This window comes from Pan paniscus, chromosome 1, assembly GCF_029289425.2.
Source record: "Pan paniscus chromosome 1, NHGRI_mPanPan1-v2.0_pri, whole genome shotgun sequence".
NCBI classification, from domain to species: domain Eukaryota; kingdom Metazoa; phylum Chordata; class Mammalia; order Primates; family Hominidae; genus Pan; species Pan paniscus.
The window spans coordinates 83,144,587-83,165,467 of NC_073249.2; the positions used below are offsets into that span (position 1 = coordinate 83,144,587).

Sequence of the window (20,881 nt, forward strand, 5' to 3'; positions counted from 1 at the left end):
ATTCTTCTGGCATCCTCGAAATCACAACAATGTGGAAGTCACCTCTTCTACATAGGGACAGGATCACCTCAAAAGCCAGGCAAAGTTACCATGTCAGCCAGCATGCCGTTGCGTTTGTTACTTAGATATCCACGTAGCTTTAGCTTAATAGAGTATAGTGACTGCTTTGTGCTAAATATTAAAAGTTTAGAATAATTAAATCATTAAAACTTCTGAAATATATTGCACTTTTTTCTTTAGTTGTTTCTTCAAAAGAATAATTTGTAAATGAATTGAAAAGAAAAGCATTTTTATTTGTTTCTAGTAAATTAAAACCTAAAACATTTAAATGTGTGTTTCTTAACTTCTATGCTGTAAACTGAACTTTCGTTTCTGAGTGAGAACTTTATAGAATCTCCTGAAAGGAAGGTTAAGGTTAAAAATAAAATCAGTGAAAAAGCAAAACTTTATGTGTAAATTTATTTTTATTTATTTTATTATTATTATTATTATTGATAACAGGGTCTCACTGTGTCACCCAGGCTGGAGTGCACTGGCACTACCTCAGCTCACTGCAACCTCTGCCTCCCAAGTTCAAGCCATTCTCCTGCCTCAGCCTCCCAAGTAGCTGGAATTACAGGTGTCCAGCACCACACCCAGATAATTTTTTGTAGTTTTAGTAGAGACAGGGTTTCACCATGGGTAAATTTCTACAAGAAGAATTCAGCTTAATGAAAACAATTTAAGTATACTCTGTTGCAGCATCATTTTTAAGGCTTAAACAGGATTTTTTTAAAATAAGATTTTCTTGTGCATTCATAACATTATGAATATATATAATTATACCCATTTTAAAAATAATAAATCTACTTGTAAAGTCTATCTAAACATTTCCTTATGGCAGTTATAGTGGTACTAAATAATATTGGACATATGCTATTGACTTTAAAAGATATAACGATCAGGATGAGTAGAAACTATTCCATGCTTTTCCCCCTCAGTGTTCTTTCATTTATTTCCATTTACCGTAATGAGTATATCAAAAGTATGCCAAGCCAGCAGCCAGAAATGCCAGGCCCACTGGGGCCATCTTTATCCAAGAGAGCTGTGAGGATGGGTGGCTGTCCTCACTAGTAATGCGAGTCCTCAGGGGCTTGATGATCCTCTCTCTCTGGATCAGGTTAGCTCTCCGGGCCCCATCCTATTTCCCGGGCCCATGGAGGTGGTACTGGTATGGGGTGCAGGGGCCAAAGAAAACCTCCATGGCCAGCTTTGGATCTGAGAGAAAGAGGAAGAGCAGGTTGGGTTTCACCCCTGCTAGCATGGCAATCTCATCCATGTACTCAATGTGATCCACTTGGATTGTGTGGCGGGGTGTCTTTACATATCTGAAACAAAAGGGAAGAATGTAGAAGACTCACAGTCCCTGGACAGAGATTTATATCATCCAAGAATCACACAAAGTTTAAACTCCTTCTACTCACTTTAGAGGTGAAGAAACTGAGAACCAGAAAGCTGAATTGACAAACCCAGCATCACTCAATCATTGAATGGCAGGGCAGACTCACAATCCAAGTTTCCATGCTCACTGTCCCTTCATGGTGACTGAACTGATGATGTTTGAAGGGATCCCTATCCTTTAAGATGTCCATTTTTTAAAATGAAGAATTGTCATCCAGTAAAATACTTCTGTGTATACTATGTAAGCAGGATGGAAAATTTTTAACTTTTACCCCCCCGTGTGTCTTTGTAGTTAACCAGGGGATAGATGATCAGCAGTCATTGATAACCTGGCTCCAGGAGTTTGATGACCACAATGGGAATAAGAATGTGGGGAACGTAGTCTCCTTTGCAGAGCAAGGTGACTCTGCAGCACTGCTGAGAATGGCAGCTTCTTGGGTAGCTCTCCCTTGCCCCAGATGCTTCAACTCTGAGCATACATTGCATGATGCAATGGGGCTGCATAACCTTAGAGGCCCCATTTGCATTGTAGATATTGTAGATTTGATGTTTATAATGAGAATTTGACTTCCAGCATTTGGAAGTAAAGTGTCCTGAGGAAGGGCTGCCCTTTTTCTAATTTGCAAAAACTTATTTTATGAGATAGCAGCAGCCCTGTGCACACCTGCTGTACAACACAGGGCAAGGGTAGCATGTCTTTCTGATGCAGGAATGCACAAAGTGTCATCTTAGAGATGTGTGGGAGTTGGCACCTCTACTGCATGTATTGAACTTTTGTTCATGTTGTAGGACCTTCCCCATAACATGGAGTTTGTAGCCCTCACAATTTTTCAGGTACTGTTACATAAGAAGAAGCAGCAGTGTTGCCATTTAAATTGCTCTCCATTTACATTGTACATAATCCTTTTGGAAATGCTTAGCAATATGACTAATACAATAGGCACAAAATACATTTTAATGAATTAACTTCTTCTTCCAAATATTGATGAGTACAACACTTGAAGGCCTTTTCAACGAATGGTTTTCTCTGTGTTGCAAAGTTTGTAAAACTGTAAAGTGTCTGTGTGTGGGGGCAGTTAATGGGAATGAATTTCATATCTTTGTATGGACACACACACACATAAAGTCTTTAGAATGCTGAAATAATGTGGCAAGGTTATTTATTAAGATATGAATTTGTATCTTTTCTATCTATATTCCTTTCTTCTGCTCTCTGCAAAAGTGGCCAAGCCTTTCCTGTTCCCTTGTTTCAGAGACATTTTTTGTTACATGACCAAAGAAGTACCTTATTCGCAAGACAACTCCCCTTCTAGTTTGTTATTTCTTAAATTCTGGGCTCATGGAAAAGAATAATATAAATGTATTTTAAGTTAACAAGAGAGGAGAGGGAGAGATTTCACACAGCAGGAAATTGAAAACTGGTTTGAAAAAGTCTAGGAATCTAGGGCAAGATGTCAATGAGAGTAGCTGTGTGGGTTCCTAGGGAGGCTGGACTCCAAGCCCATCTTAGCTGGAGCCCCCATTCTCAGTAAGGATTCCTGCACTCTACTTGTGATAGGGAAGCCAAAAGCCTCCAGACATGAAGGGTATACTTTAAACTTAGGCAACAAGGATGTCAGTAAAGAACACGATGTGGTGAAAATCAGAAACTATTCTCACATTTTGGGAAATCACATAAGCTTCTTGAGTTCCTGGGAAGAAATATTCATAATAAGATCCTGGGAGAAATATTCATAATGACTGAAATTGATATAGAGGGCTTAAATTCAAATTTAGTATGACTTAAAGAGAATAAATATATGACTATTCGTTGCAAAACTGAGTTAGGGAACTAAGATTCATACTTGTTTTGGTGTTGTATAACAATATAGTGTAGGAAATGGAGAAAAATGCCTGCATAATTCAATGAGATGAAGCATGTATTTAGAATTTAAGATTTAAAATTTTGTGATCCCTATGAAGGTCTCCAACTAGTTGCTACTAATTATTTATTTACCGTTTTTCCATAGCCCTTTTCCTCTGGGCAATATCTGCCATCATGTTCTCCGCTGAGGGTAATTTGATCAGCCCTAGAAGAGAAAATTCAGAGTTTGTCAGGATTCCTAGGAATAAGAGGGGTGCATTTTGCTGATAAGAGAGAACTAGTGTTGAGAAAAAACAGAATATTAACTTTAGGTGAAATATTAGGCCTTTATCCAACATTTATTCACATACCTTTGAACACTCGTGTAGCCCAACGAGATTGGAGCTCTGCAATAGGTAAGATGATGCCCAGTGGTTGGATGAGACCGATGACAGCCAAGGTTGGCTTCTCCAGGTCAGGAGGGAACATAAGCTTATACAGAGATACTTCATTGTTAGTAACCTTGATCAGACCATCAAGGAAAGAAAAAGAAAAACTGTATCCTGTAGCAAAGATGACAACATCAATATTCTCCTCTACAGTGCTGTCTTCAAAAATGGCATCTGTTTCTGTGAACTCCTTCACACTGGGCTTTACTTGGACTTTTCCAGAAATTATGTGATTTGGCAGGTCATCACTGATAGTTGGATGCTGACTTAAAGCCCTGTATGTAAAAATAAAAGTCCTGAGTAAGCAAATATACAAAAAGAAAATAATGCATATGAGAAGGGATTGAAGCCAACAACTTCTATTTTTCCTCTGACTCTGTACCTATCCTACTTTTTGCCTCTAATGGCAGAAGTGGGTAATTTTACACCTAAGTGCTTTAGTGGCTACCTCAGCTCTACATTTTTTCTAGTCTTACATTGTCTTGAAAACTTGCGTATATTTTGATTCTGTGCCATAATGCTTATTTGTTTTAGTGCTAAAATATTTTAAACTACTTAGAATTGAGGGAAAAATGATATATGACTATGGATCCCAGTTTGAAAAGATGTCATAAATTATTATTAGCCTTCTCTCCACCTTATTTTCTACCAAATTCTTATCATTTGTAGGCAAAATCAGTACTCAAGTTAGATATATAATAAATATATCTGTAGCAGAATTAGCTATAAAGTTGCCTGATATAAGTACCCATTCAAATATTTGCTAAATGGCAAATTGTTGTCTTAAAGAACTGTACCTCCAAGCATTGAAACAACATTCCAAAGAGGGACAATGAGAAAGAGGAGAGGCAAAGATTTATGTTGAAAACATTTGCCTTCTCAGAAACGCCATGCAGTGGATTTTCACTCACTCTTATTAGAGAAAACGGTGTCACATTACTGCCTTGTCCAGACAGTCTTCTGTTTTAAGAAAGGAGGAGCTACTCAGTAACAACCAGTGGGAGGATCTGTTATGGGTAGGTAAGACCTAGACTGAAAATGAAGTAGAGGGAAAGAAGTGAACAGAGATATAGGTCTAGACAAGCCAAGCATATATAGAAATGTGTGGAGCTAAGTTTGATTTAAGAAACTTTAAGGGAAGGAGTAGAGAGTAAAAATGCAAGGCCACTGTTTTCTACTTAATCTGAGGGTAATGTGAGCATTACTAGACATATGTAAATAAAATTCGACCCTTATAGTTACCAGGTTGAAAATAAATTCTTGATTGATTAAAGACGTAAGTATCAAAATTTTTAAAAAGCGAGAATCTTGCCAGTAAATTTTGGAGACTATTTTTACAATCTTGGGGCTGGGTAGACCTTCTTCATCTAGTTTAAAAACTCAGAAATGACAGAAGAGATGGAAATATATCAGTATTGAAAGTTAAGATTTCTCTGTATTTAAAAAGCTAAATCAATGGGAAAATGATATGATCAGAAAAAAATGTAACAGATGATTCTAAAAAGTATTGATTTCTGTAATATGCAAAGTATTCTTACAAACACAAAAACTCAAAATTAAAAGGAATCTCTGACTCTTGGTTTTTTATTCCACCAGGCAGATTAATTTTCTAAATTGTAGCTCTAGTCAAGTCACTCATTGTTCTCTTTTCTTTCTTCTTCACTCCTTGAGTTTGTTGCAATTTAACACATTTATTAGAATTTTCCTTATGCTATACATCCTTTGTTTAAAGTCTTTTTTTAACACTTACATTACACAATCCCAGATGGAATCTATCTATCTATCTATCTATCTATCTATCTATCTATCTATCATTTATCATCTATCTATCTAATCTATCTATCTATCTCTATCATCTATCTATCTATCATCTATCTTTTGTATTTTTTAGCGGTGGCTTGGGAGTTTCTGCAGGGGAGGGTTTCAAATTGTTCTGAGATGAAACTGACTAGGATTCTGAAGAAAGAAGCACTAAATGCCAGAGTGATCATTGCAAAGTGTTTACTAGGGGAACTTATGTACAGACGAGGCTGCTGTGTATCCTGGTGATGGACAATAAGACAAGGGATGTTCTGCTTAGGTATATCCACAGTGAGAGGGTCAGGTTACGATATTTATCTGAGAGCTTAAGGAATCTGGCTTAGGTCCAGGGTTAGTATCCTTTGGTGTTTGGGGCAATAACCTAAATACCTTAATCAGTGGCTGAAAATGTTCAAGGCCCAGGCCTGGGTTTAGGCCTGCAAGGGAAAACATGCAGCTGGCTGATATCTCTTGATCAGGAAAGAGAAAAAAGTAGGGGAAATGGTGGAATCCTACATGACGGTACATGTATGTGAACGGGTATATTTGTGTGCATGTGTGTCCACAATCCATCCTGGAATTCAGTGGTCTCTTTTCAATCTGAAAAAAATTATTCTATTATTTATTTAAGCACCAAGTCTTCTCCACCTATTCCAATTTCTCTTAATCTATCCAGTAACCATTTTTCCCTCAATTTATCTACTCTTGTCTTTAGTTGCCAAATGATATTCTTAAGCTCTGAATAATATTTCGTGTTTCACTTGAATTCCCCTTAAGATCTCTTCCTATTCCAATGCAAGTTGACTTCTTTTTCCTCCTCAATTTGCCTAGCTAGGCATGTGCTCTGATTTTCTGAATCATTTCTCTGGATACCGATTCATTTACATGGGATGGTACATTTTTGATAGCTCATTGGGGCTGATGTCTGGTTATCAGAATGCTCTTTGTGGTCGCTGTTCTACAGGCGGTAAAAGGTGAAGAGGACTACTTCTTTCTGTCCAAGATATAGAAACCAGTAATGCATTCTCTTGCTGATGTACATAGAGAAGGCCTTCCTGTCTCCTAATTTTTAGTCCTTTCCTGGCCTCAGGAAGGACTCAGCCTACTCCTTCATATTTTTCTTAACCTGTGCAGTGCTATTGCCAGGCATTCTTCATGAAGGGCTGACTTTGACATTTACCAAAGTCCACACCAAGTTCTTTCCAAGATCTGCCACTCTCCCATTCTCATCTTGGAGGTTCCTGAAGCTGTTCTCCAGACACTTGTCTGACCCATTTAGGTGCAATAATATATATTATATACGTCATAATATAAGTGATTTATATTAGCGAGTGTATGAGATTACTTGACCGAAATACATGTTAATTGCCAGAAGCTGAACTCTCTTTAAGGTAACTTCCCTTTTACACATACACATAATTGCATAAAGTAAGACCCCTTGGTGATCACCTGTGCTGAGGCTGCAGGCCACAGTGCGCATGATTAAATCTTGAGTTCATTATTTTCTCTAGCTGGTTATTTATTTGTGTTGTAGTTAGTATTTTCTGGAGAAAACTATTGAACCGAGTGAAAAATGAACTATCCGTGGGATACCCATTATCCCAAACATGGTGTAAAATCCATGATCCACGTCTAGTACAAAGGAATACCTGAAGGAGGCAGAGATAGAGCAAACCAGTGAAGGTGAGAGAAAGAGAACATTTTACAAGATATTATTTTATTCATATGCTACCCATTATGCAGATTTAACAGTGTTGGCTACTAAGGATTAGGTGGTAAAATACTACACAGTGGTCGCCATGCTGTGCTTGACCAGAGCTGCCCACTGATTTCCAGATAAAGGCTGCATCTATGACAACAAATTTCTGAATGAAAAATAGAAAATTGTATTCACTAGTTTACATGTTTCTGATTTACTATTTAAAAATGCTTCCCTGGACATTGACATAGCTATGCTTCATATATAAATAAGGATTTAAATTTAGAAGCGAATTATCATCATATTAACTACTACAGACTTCCACTCTATTGTATGCATCAAACCAAAGATACAAACATTAGAAACTTTAATACATCAGATTGTTCAGGATTAGTGTCCTGCTTAACTGAACGTAACCAGAATCCCTCTTCAAATCTTTCTGTAATATATATGTAAACTTGTCTGCATTCTGATCCAATTAGGAAATATATTAATTTGTTTGATTGTAGGTACTTTTGCAGTCTTGGGGACGTTGAATCTCAGTTCCTACTGGTCAAATCTGTAAAGTACAAGATAGATTAGATGGGTGCTAGTGACCAAACATTTACCTTTTTAAATGCTTATTAATTTTTTAAAAAATAAACTAAACTTCAGTAATTCACTTAGTAATTTCTTCTAAAAACTAACAATAAATGATGACAAATAAAGACAAATAAGTAACGATAATCAGGATATCTGAACATCCTCATAGGTAGGGTGCTTTATTAATTAAGGCTTTATTAAATGTGGCCAGCAATCCTGAATGTAAAAGTATCTCATTTTTAAAATAAACTCTGAGTATTATTAATTTTTTAAGAGAAGAAAGAATATTGAATAATCAAGCATAAATGGAAGTCTTAGATAACTTGGTTTTGCAGGAAATAAACTATGTCTAAAGCAAAATTTAGTATTTTATCTTCCCTCATAATTGTAGATACAACATAATACTTTAGCTCAAGAGAACTACATATTTATCATCATCATTAATTCTCCTCTGTTTTCTGTTCTTTAATTCTACCACCAAAACCCGCTGATCCCAGATGGATTTGCAATTTCTCATCTTTACCACTATTTGAATTCTATTTCATGACTAAGGCACTGCTGTGGTAGTAAAAAAAAGTCAGATTAATTATCTAACATTTTCTTTAATCTATGCTAATATTTTACTGAATTGGCTCAATTAATAGTAATTTGTTTACATGTATTTTTCCACTGTGAATATGAAGGATTTATTTTGCATTTATCCTCTGCTCCCCATTAATTTAAACACCTTGAGGCCAGGGTCCATAGATTTCACTTTCTTTTCTGGTCCTTCACAGACTAAACCTACATTCTGGATGGCACCTATAAATGCAGAGATTTCCATTAGTGAAAGTTGTGTTTCCATTAGTGAAGTTGTTCAAAACAAACAAACCTGTTTTGCTACACGACTGAGCTCCACCGCAATATCCACTCCAGAATTTCCAATGCCGATCACTGTGATTCTTTTCCCTGAAAAGTCCTCGGGACTTTTGTATTCCCGACTATGGAAATAACAGCCTTCAAACTTCTCAATGCCTGTGGTGGAAGAACATTTCTTATTATTAGGAGTATTTTTCACATTGCTAACTCAACACATAGAAAGTTATATTCTGGTTCATCTGGAAGAGCAAGACTTTGAGTCTGGGTTAGCTATATGGAACATTACCCTATGTCCTAAAAATGTAATTATATATTTCACAGAGCTCAGGAAAGCAGGGAGTAAACTCAGACTTAGTACCAATAGATGCTAAATATAGACTAGTGACCATATAAAGTATTTAGTAAATAGTAGATCTATCTGTCTTGGACCTATTCCAAATTGAAAGTTTCACAACAATTTCACTATGATCTAATTTATTCATGATTACATTGTCCTCTGCAGTCTTAGGCAAAATGATGAAGCTGGAAACTGGTTGTTGTTTGGTTTTGTTTCATTATTCAATGAGGAAGTATAGGGCCTTTCTTCACCAACTTGACATCTCCTCTGACTTCCAAGTGCCTAATACCCTCATGTTGTCCCTGGCTCTGCTGAGAGCTTCAGAACAGCCCTAATCTGTGTCTGGCATTCTCGGACATTGTCTCACTCTAGGCATGTTTGTATCTCTGTCCCCTGAAACCTATTAAAATATATATGTCCCACAAGTGTCTCTGTAGGGTGTGTCTCTCAGCCAGGAAGCAAGTCAAAAAGAAGCTGATACATATATTACAGTTATTAATATAATCTATATATTTTGTTATAATTATATAATAATTTCCAGAATATATTGCATTTTAACATTTAGAAAATCAGGTATTTTTATTTTGTAAATGTTTGTGTTGGTGTGCAGACACAGAAAGTTCAGGTATTTGTCATACATGACTCAGCTAGTCAGTTGGACAACCAAAATTCAAGTTTAAGTCCCTTGATTTTCATCTAGGACTCTTCTGTTTTCAGTTTGCCTCAACCTCCAAAGAATTTCTTATGATGGCTTGTTAGACATCATGGAAAGGCACTGAGATATCGAGTATTTCTTGATTGACTTCTGATAGCAATTGATGTAAAGGGAGGGGAAAGGGATCAGAAGTAAAGGGAGAGGCTTTAGTTAGAGGGGATAGGGAAGCTTTTTTGTTTTGTTTTGTTTTGTTTTGTTTTTTTTCAAGTAATAATCTCATTTGAGATGGGCACCATTTTATCAAACAGAATTCAAAGGAAACAGTAAGTTGCCAGTGTGTTTTTATCAACCAGTGCAAACCAGTGATAAATGAATGTTATTTAAAATTTTGTCTCATACTCTAAAATTTCTAAGTTTGTGGATTTGCCAGCTTTTTGCTTGATTTGCTTACCATTTGTCCCTTATTTTTAGTAATTTCACTTTCTCTGAGAGGAAGTGAGATAAGATGAATGGACACAAAACTAAAACCAGTTGAAAGTGGGCCAGGGCTAATTGTTATCATTAATTAGAATCTATTTAAAACTATAGAAAGTAAAAAACAGATGTTATGTGTTTGCCTATTTTTGTTGTTTAGTTTTGTCCTGTTAACAGAAATATTGGGCATTTAGTTGTTTGTTATTCAATGTGACCAGAGACTAGTAATAAAGTTCATGCTCAATCATTTTGCTCTGTGGGTTATCTGGAAAGTACTTTTCTACCAAACAGATTCTTAGCGACATACCTGGGAAGGACTGAAGTGGTAAGTAGGGATCTGTGTGGTGTCCACTGCAAACTAAGACCCCATCAAAGACCAAAGTCTCTTGTTTCTCTTCAGTCTCCACAACAACATCCCATTGTCCATTGATAGAAAAATCTGGGTGCTTCCTCACACTTTGCACTTCAGTCTGAGAACAAGATGATACACTATCACAGTCCTCAGGTTTAATCCCTCCTCCCCAAAACCCCATGAATCTGAGTAATATAACTTATCTGAGACTCTTCTATCTTCATCAGAGGCATTTGCTCTCTCTTTAGTTCCCACTCCCATAGTGACTGCCTTTGCCATGTGTGCATTTTCAAGATATTGTGGGTATTTTATTTAAAAATCCAATTTTCCATAGAAATAGAAATAGTTGATACTTAATGGTGAAAAAACAGAGGAGTGACTGAAGCTGCAAGAAAAATATCCTTCCAGGATGACTTCCACATGAAAGAGACTAATATTCCTTATATTTTTCATATTTTAGCACAAACTTCTCCAGTTTCCCTGCACTTGGCTTTTGAGTTTCAGACAGGAATTAATATCCCACCGTGACTATAGAGATAGATTTTTAAGTGTGAGTAGGGGGTCACAGTGGTAGATTATGGGAACTACATGGATCTGAAAAAAGTCTTCCTTGTGTTGTTTATATGACCTTCATTCTTATTCTACTTACACACAATATAATATGGCTCAATTACTACTGCCACTATTGTAAGTCCTTCAACAGTTGAATTTAAGGGTGACATAAAGGACCCTTACGATGCCACACCAAAGTCTTGTTAGAATAGGTTCTGTTGGGCAAAATTCTTCAACCTTATATTCAAGTGAAATATTCAAAACATTACTTCTTTATAAGTGGTGATTTTCTAGGGTGGAAGCTCACTGATGATCTCTTCCTCTGATCATACCAGAAGATGCCAAATATAGCTCATGTGTGTACAAATGAGTGTGTCTGCACACATACATGCAGGTGTGCTCACATGCACACACACATTTACTATGCAATGATTCATTTAGATTTTACCTTAAAACGAATGTAATTCAGGAGGCCAAAGTGTGTGGCATACATCCTGAAGTAGTCCATGAGTTTGGAGTTGTGCATGTAGTTGGGAAAATGATCAGGGACAGGAAAGTCACTGAAGCACATCATCTCCTTGGAAGTATTGATGGTCACAGATTTGTAGATACTAGGCATTTTCTCTGAAGTATTTTTCTATAGGAGAAAGCTTCTCTTAATAAAATAAGCTTTACAATAACAAGGGAATCTAAATAAAATATTTTAGAGAAGAAAAGTAATCGGGTATAATAAATAACATTGCCTTTTACTTTTCCACGAATATTTTCTCTCTTCTGTCCATATCTACTAGAGAAAAAAGCTACTCTGAATCAACAATAGGCTTATGCTTGATTGCTCAATGGAAATGATAGAAGTCAGAAAAACTGGAATGTTATCTTTAAAATGCTGAAATAAACTTCAATACCCAGTGAAAATATCCATCAAAATTGAAAGTGAAATAAACCTGCATTCAGACAAACAAAAACTGAGAGAATTTCTTGCCAGCAATCCCACACTATGAGAAACATGCAAGGAAGTTCCTCAGGCTAAATGGGAATGAACAAAGATGGAACCATGCAAATACAGGAAGAAATGAAAACACTAGGAATCATAAATATGTGGATAAACATAAAAATATTGACTAAAACATTAGTAATAGTAATATCTTGTGGGGTTTATAAAATATTCAAGTAAAATACATAATAACACAAAGGTCAGAAAATGAGGCTAAACTGTTGTTATAAGAGCTTTGCCTTCTTCAGGTAGAAAGTAATAAGTCAAGGATATGCATTAAAATTAAAAAGGATAATTCAAAAATGGATATCTAAATAATTAATGTACAAAAAAATGAGTAAAACCAAAAGAAAGAAGGAAATGAAGAGTAAAGAAAGAAAGATATAAAACAAATCAAAAGCATACCAGATAGTAAATTAAAACCCAATATATTAATGCTTGATTATATGTAAGCACTCCAATTAAAACAAAAAATAAAATACCAGACAAAAGCCTCTTTATTTTATTTACAAGAGACTAAAGGCAACTAGAGTGGCTACATTAGACAAATTAGATATCGTGGAAATATTAGAGATAAAGAGAAAGAAATAATAACAATATAAAGGTCAATTCTACAGGAAGATATTAAAATCTTAAACTCAAATGCACCTAGTAACATAATTTCAAAATATGTAAGGTAAAAATTAACAGAATCAAAAGGAGAAACTAATATACAAAGTTTTTCTAAGAGAAACTCATAAACTCATATTCATAGCTGGAGAATTAAACTCATCTCACTAACTAATAGAACAATAGAACAAAATTTGGTAAAGGCATAGAATATTGAAGAACATAATTAAACAACTTAATTGATATATATGGACAAATAAACCCTACAAATTTACACATTCTTTTGAGGTACATATGACATATTTTCCAATATAGGCCTGTGTTGGGACACTTAAACAGTCTAAATAAATTTTAAAAGATTAAAGTCAGAGTATGAGGCCAGGTGCGGTGGCTCATGCCTGTAATCCCAGCACTTTGGGAGGCCGAGGCAGGTGGATCACTCGAGATAAGGAGTTGGAGACCAGCCTGGCCAACACGGTGAAGCCCCGTCTCTACTAAAAATACAAAAATTAGCTGGGTATGGTGGCGCACGCCTTTAGTCCCAGCTACTCGGAAGGCTGAGGCAGGAAAGTTGCTTGAACCCAGGAGGCAGAGGTTGCGGTGAGCTGAGATTGTGCCACTGCACTCCAGCCTAGGTGACAGAGTGAGACTCTGTCTCAAAACAATAAAAAATAAAAGTAAAATAAAATAAAGTCAAAGTATGTTCTTCAATAACAGTGGAATTAAATTAGAAATTAATGAGAAAAAAATAACCAGAAACTCTCCAATTGTTTAGAAATTAACACATCTAAATAACCTTGGGGTCAGAGACTATATTACAAGGACATGAGAAAATGTTTTGAACTGAAAAATAATGAAAAGATAATGCATCAAACTTGTGGATGAAACAAAACAGTGATTAGAGAAAAATGTATAGATTAAATGCATATGTTAGATAAGAAGAAAAAGCTGTAAATGAAATAGCTAAGCTCCAAATCGAGAAGCTAGATAGGAGCTCCCAGAGAGCTGAACCCATGGAAGCTGACAGGAAGGTGAATCAGTAAAGACAAATTTTGACGTTTTTTGTCGACGATAATTGGTGCCCTACACAGGTGTCTCAGAGAAGACTCAGAACTCCCGAAGGAGTTGCCTGAACCCAGATCTAAGGTACCAGCAGGGGCCCATTGAAAGATCCCCCGACTTCACGCTTCCCCTCTGGTGGAGCTGCAAGAATTATCAGTGGAATTTAAGATAGTCAACTAGACACAGCCAGGAAACACATCTCCCTCCAAGAGACTAGGACATGGGAGGACTGGCACACTCAGAGCAGATCTTCAGAAGGAAGAAATGAGAGTGGATGGAGGGAGGACGCAGGTGCTGGCCTGAAGAGGGAGGAAGCTGGGAAGCCTGCATGAGGCAGCTGAGCACCAGGACTCATTCCTAACCCCCAGCAACTCCTGGGAAAGGGGTGAGTTGAACAGGTGACCTGCTCTTACTGTAGACTTCTGTAATCCTAGCAGCAAGAGACCCCATACCTCCCATGGACACTTGAGCTGACAGGAAAAGCTGCTTACAGAGGTGGTGGGGCAGGACTCAAGCAAATTCAGAGCCCAGAGGGTTAGGCATAGTGGAGCATGGCTGGAGCACCCATCTCCCAAGGCTCACTGTGTTCCTCTAGGAGACTTTAGCTTTAGGGTGATGACATTGGACTTGGACAGAGCAGGGTGGTCTTGCCTGTGGGATCAGGACAGTCTGATCTGAGTACCCCATCTGCTGGCCTCACGTGGGGTCCCAGCCTGGCTGCACCCGCTGGCAGTGCAACCATGGATGCCCAGCTAGGGTGCTTCCCAGGTCTTTCATCATAGCTCCTTCTTGGGCTGCCTGCATCCAACTATAGGAGAACTCCAGCAGAGAGCCACCCTTCCCCCACCAACACACAAGTAAAAGTAATAATCTGTATACCAAATCCCTGTGACATGCAATTTACCTATATAACAAACATGCACATGTACTGCTGAACCTAAAATAATTTTTTTAAAAAACAACCTAGATATACAATAAAATAAACATAAAAATGAAGAAAAAGAAAATAATAAAAACATAAGCTGAAATCATTGAAATATAAATTAAATGAGCAGTACATGGCATGATATTGTTTGTTATTTTAGAGGATTAAGAAAATGAATAAATCCCTAGCAAGATTAACTACCCCCAAAAAGAGAAAACATAAATTGTCAATATTAGGAATAAAAATAAAATAACACTATAGAATCTAAACATAATAAAAAATATTTTAAGAGGTTATTATGAATAATATCCCTCAAACTGTTGACTTAGAAAAAAGGACAAATTCCTTGAAAAACAATACTTACCAATCTGACATGAAAAGAAAAAGAAAATTTGAAATCCTTGTATCAGTTGAATTTGTCATTAAAAAGCTTCTTACAAAGAAAACTGGCTCAGATAGCTTCACTATTGAATTCTTCCGAACATTTAAAGAAAATAAAATAATGCCAATTGTACAGAAATTATTTAAGAAAACAGAAAAAGCAGAAACATTTCTCAACTCATTTCATAATCTTGAGTTAGAATGACCTTGATATCAAACCTGACATAGGCATTATAAGAGGGGAAAATTATAATACAAGGTCTCATAAACATTGATGAAAATTATATTTTAGCAAGTTAGAAATATCAGAAAAAATTAATCTAGCAATGTAGTCTAGCAATGATTAAAAATATTTTCAAATGACCAAGTAGGTTTTTCTGAAGACAAAAATTTATTTTATCATGTGAATATTAATCTATAAAATGTGTTGCACTAACATAATGCTAATTATTGAGATGTTGATCTCAGGTGATGCAGAAAAATCATTTTATAAATGTTAACATATGTTTGTGACTTTAAAAAACTCTCCATAAACTATTTATAGATGGAAATTTTCTTAATCTACAAAAATCTTAGCTAACATCATGCTTACTGGTAAAATACTGAGCAGTTTTTCTTTTAGGCGAGGTTGGGAAGAGTAAAAAGATATCTTCTATTAGCACTTTTATGTAACATTATTCTTAAGGACCCAGCTAATGCAATAAGGAGCAAAAAGAAACAAAAGTCATAAATATTGGAAAGTGAGAAGTAAATCTGTTATTAAGCATAGAAGTCATGATTACATACATAGCAAATCCAAAATAATCTACATTCAAAGCATTACAAAATTTAGCAATGTTGCTGGTTACAAGGCTCACATAAAAATTAATGGTTTAATATACTAGCAACAAATTGAAAAAGTGAAATTTCATAACAGCTATTATTTACAATAACATAAAAAACATCAAATACTTAAGAATAATATAACAAAAGATATGCGAGGCTTCTACATGATTGCTGAGAGAAGTGAAAAAGTCATAAATAAATAGAGAGAGATACTATTACATAAATGAGATGACTCAGCATTATTACAAATTTAATCCTTTCCAACTACATCCATAAAGCCAATGCAATCCCAAATAATATTCTAGCAGATATTTTTGTGAAATTGACAGCTATTTCTAAAACATATTAAAATGTAGAGATCCTTGAAAATTAAAGAAAATACTTATGAAGAAAAACAAAAATACCAAACTTTACTATAAAGATACAGCAATGATGCATGGATAGAAACATGGACCAGTGAAACAGACTAAGAAACAAACTCACATATAAACAGCCACCAAATTTCCAAAAATGAATGAATAAATAAAAGGCACTATTGTAACTCAATGGGGGAAATAATGGTCTTTTCAATAAATGGTGCTATATCCACTGGATATCCGTATGTGGGAAAAATGAATGGGATCCTTATATCTCACCATACACAAAAAATAATTCAAAATGGATCATAAATCTAAACATTAAAGGTACAGCAATAACAGTTCTGAAGGAAATACAAGGAACCATCTTCAGGACTTTGGGATAAATAAAAGTTTCTTATCTATAACACAAATAATTACAAACCATTAAAAAACTGGATAAAGTGGGCTTCATTAAAATCTTGAGCCTCTGTCAAAAGTTATACTATCTTTATGACAATAAAAACACATAACACATACTAGGAGATATTCACAACAAATGCAGGCAACAAAAGACTCATATACAAAATATAAAAAACAATTCTTACCAAAGAAAAAAGATAGATGAATTAGATTGACAATGGACAGAAGACTTGAACAAATTTTTAACAAATGAGAATATCTATGCCAATAAGCATATTACAAGATGTGCAGCATCTGTACGTATGAGGGAAATACAAAGCAAAACTACAATCAATACCACTCCATATCTACCAGAATGGTCAAAATAAAAAGACTAACAATACTAAGCATTTGGAAGGATGTGGAGCTCTCATACGTTATTGGTGGAAATGTAAATTGATACATTCATTTTAGAACACTGCTTGGCAATATCTACTGATGCTTAAACTTTGAGCCAGTATTTTACTCCTAGGAATATTCCCAAAAGAAATAAATTCGTATCCACCAAAAGGCATGTGCAAGAATTTTCACAATTGCCAAATAGTAAAAACAACCCAAATTTCTACCAAAAAAGAAAGAGTAAATACGTCGTGGTATATTCAAACAATGGAATACTATGCAACAATTAAAGTTTTTAGATGAATTAAAGCTATTCTCATATAATGAATACATTTGACATACACAAATGATGGGTGAAAGAAACCAGACACAAAATTTTATCAACAGGAGACTAAGTGAATAAATTGCAGTGCTTTCATATACTGGAATACTACACATTAATGGTAAATAGAAAAATAAATTACTGCTACATACACGATTTGAATAAATCTCAACCACATACATTAAAAGTCAAAAAAATACAAAAAATAGTATAAACGCATTATTTCAAAGACAATCAGGAGTAATTAATGGTGATAGACATCAAAATAGTGGTTATTCTGGGAATGGCTAAGTATTGACTAGGAAGAAACACACGGGACTATTTTAAGATTCTGGATATAGTCTATATCTTACTTAAGCAGTAGTTGTATAGATATATAAATATGTAACAATTATCAAGCTGTACACATAAGATCAGCTTACTTTATGTATTTTAATGCATACATTACACCTCAGCACAATTTTTAAAATAAGAAAGATAGAAGGTTTTACATTGAACGATAAAGTAAAATCAGATTTTATGCAGGCAAACCTAAAATAAAATGAAGTAAAATTGAAAATTAAGTGATGGAAAAAATATGCTTATCAAGTTATAACAAAAATATCTACTTTAGTAATATTTTAATTTTACTTTTAATTTAATTTTAAATTCATGCATACCTGTGATTAATAGCACACAATATAATTAAAGGTAAAAGGAACAAAAAGATATTTCATATGGATAAAAGGAACTATCCACTAAGAAGATATAATAGACACAAACCTTTTTTAAATATATGATAAAAATTCAAAAAGAAATAGAAAAAAGTCAACATATAAGAAATTATAAAATATTTTTTAAAAATCCACGTATCTAGAAACCTGGTACAGTTTGCTGTGATCTCCCATTGGAATATTATTGAGTAGCTTTCAAACTGGACAATTTTCTTTAGCATTTCTTTGTTCTATTCTCAACAGAGCAATCAGGGTTGTCTTTTACAATTAAAACACAAGCTGTAGAACATTGCTCCTTTATTTAAAACCATCTTATGGTTTTAATCTATATGGAAGTCAAAGTCCTTATCATGGCCTCTAAATGCCAATATGATCTGGGCTCCCATTCCCCTTCTGACCACCTCCTAGACTTCTTCCTCTGGGCCACTACGGTCTAGACCCACTGGCTCCCTGACTTTTCTCTAACATACAAGGCATGCTCCCACCTCACAGCTCTGCACTTGAAGATTCCTCTGAATCCCCTTCCCCAGATCTCTTCTCAGCTTTCTTTCTTACATTACAATTCTTTGTCAAAAATCATTTTGAGGCTTTTCATGACCACTTATTTAATTTATATTCGTGAAACTCTCATTTCCTGGTTTATTTTTCTCTATTATACTTACCAGCACTAACCATGCTAGTTTTTAATTTAATTATCCTTTCCCATTAGAATGTAAACCTTTTAAGGGCAAGGATTTTTGTATTCATATTTACTAATATATTTCCTGGCACCTAGAAAAGTTTCTGACACATAGTAGGGCCCAAAAAATATTTGTTGAATGAGTGCACTCTTAAATAAGAAACAAAAATGGGTATTATAGGACTTTTAGAACTGAAGGTCGATTAAAGCCACACACAAGAAAATCCAAAGGTTATGGAGGAATATTTGAATGACCCTAACATCAGGTTGGAGGGTCTATCTGAATGCTGCTTGGGCACTGATTTGCTCTAGTGGCACCTGAGGAAAGTCCCTGTGGGGCAGCAATGTTGATAACTTTGCCTCAAGCCCACTCTCCACATTCTGGATGGAGAGTGTTCTGGCTCTTGAAACATGGCCTGGGTGGGCACAAGAGCCAGGAGCAAGAGAACGAAATCTGCTCATTCATGCACACCCCGTGAGAAAGCCAGCCATGACTGGTGAGCAGAGTGGCTCTCTGGGATTATCAGAACTGGAAAATACTGACCAGAAGTGCTGGACTTCAAGGGCACTTCCAAAGATGGCAGAATGAAGCACCAAAAGAAGATGAGACCACCCAGGAACTTAAGCCTATTCAACGTTTGGCACCAAGTTTGAATTCCTCATGGCAATAAATCTCCTGCTGCCAAGAACTGAGAGAAATAAAAATCATTGCCCTCTGATTGACAAGATAAGATACCATGCAGTGGCCAGTCAGTCAGCAGGTGTGACCACAGAAGAGAAGATGAGATTACATGGGAGAAGCCCTGCAATAGATCATCCTACCCTACCCTATACCCATGCTAAGTCAGGGGAAAAAATAGTGTGACATCTCTAACTTTGAGCACAATATCATCTGATCAGTTGAAAGAATCCTCAACCACTATATCTTTCTAATATTTTTGATGACCACATGGAATCTCAGCTACCCTGAAGAGAATCTGATAAATTTCATGGCTTAATCTGAAATTGACATATATTCATATAATTCCTCAGTTAATCCATAATATAAGCAAGAATGTTAGAGTCATTACATAATTCCTAATATGTGATGCGCTGTATGTTTCCTCTGAGGAAACCAGCATCGAATTGTTCTAGCTTTTTTTTTTAAAGTTACATGCCTAAAACCAAATGAAATCTAAACTTACTTGAAATTTCCAGAGACCTCCAATATCATCATTTCTTTCAAAGCAGGTGGGCTCCAGATCTTCATCCAAGCAGCACTTGATGGCCCCCAGTCCGCTAATTCCAGCTCCAATCACAGCAATCGCTTTTCGGCCATCGTGTCTCAGCTGGTTAGTAGAAACTTAGAGCTCTGTCACTGTCATCCATCCCATTTAAACAAAAATTACTTGTCACAAGGACCTTCAGTCTGTTGCCCTAAATTTTCACTATTCTTATTAACAATGAGAACACCAGTATGTTGATTACCAATCAGGGACTATGATAGGTATAGGGACACAAAAGTATACAGAAATAAATATTCCTTCCTCCCACCAAATTTCTCGGTATAGTCAGAGAGAGAAATGCAAACATATAATTTGTAGGCTATGTGATAAATGTAATAGTACCATCATACCCTGTGTGCTATGAGCAGGCAGCATAAGGAAGGAATATCTGACCTGCTGCGGAAGTGACACAGTACAAAAACCTAAGGATGAATGACTAGGAATCAGCTAGGTAAGAGGCCAGGAAGGGAGGTGTGTGTGTGTGTGTGTGTGTGTGTGTATGCTCGCACATGTGCATGTGTGTGTGCATGTGTGTGGATCGTGTGACATTCCAGGTAGCAGAGACAACATGAGTGAAGGCAGAAGTGATAAATGCAGAGGAATATGGAGAAACATAAGAAGTTCAGTGAGATAAGGACATCCATTAGATGTACGAAGGTTGTGTCCATTTGTGATCCTTGCTAGAGAAGTTTCAGTGTGCTGGGTGTGGTGGCTTATGCCTGTAATTTCAATACTTTTGGAGGCCCATGTGAGAGGATCACTTGAGGCCAGGAGTTCAAGACCAGCTTGAGCAACATAGAGAGACCCCATCTCTCAAAAACATTTTTAAATTTAGCTGGGCATGGTGGTGCACATCTGTAGTCCTAGCTGCTTGGGAGGTTGAAGTGGTGGGATAGCTTGAGCCTAGGAGTTTCAGGCTACATTGAGCC

The 20,881-nt window shown here is 36.0% G+C and overlaps 1 protein-coding gene across 1 annotated transcript; it reads right to left on the reverse strand.

Moving 5' to 3' along the window:
* Positions 1 to 1,018: 1,018 nt before the first annotated feature.
* On the reverse strand, positions 1,019 to 11,675 carry LOC100990887 (flavin-containing monooxygenase 5-like). Its single transcript, XM_034933027.1, is given in 7 exon segments — positions 1,019 to 1,367; positions 3,437 to 3,509; positions 3,655 to 4,007; positions 6,982 to 7,181; positions 8,685 to 8,827; positions 10,445 to 10,607; positions 11,490 to 11,675. Coding segments are annotated over 7 exon segments (1,452 nt in total). The 5' UTR covers positions 11,661 to 11,675.
* Between the last annotated feature and the right edge of the window lie 9,206 nt (positions 11,676 to 20,881).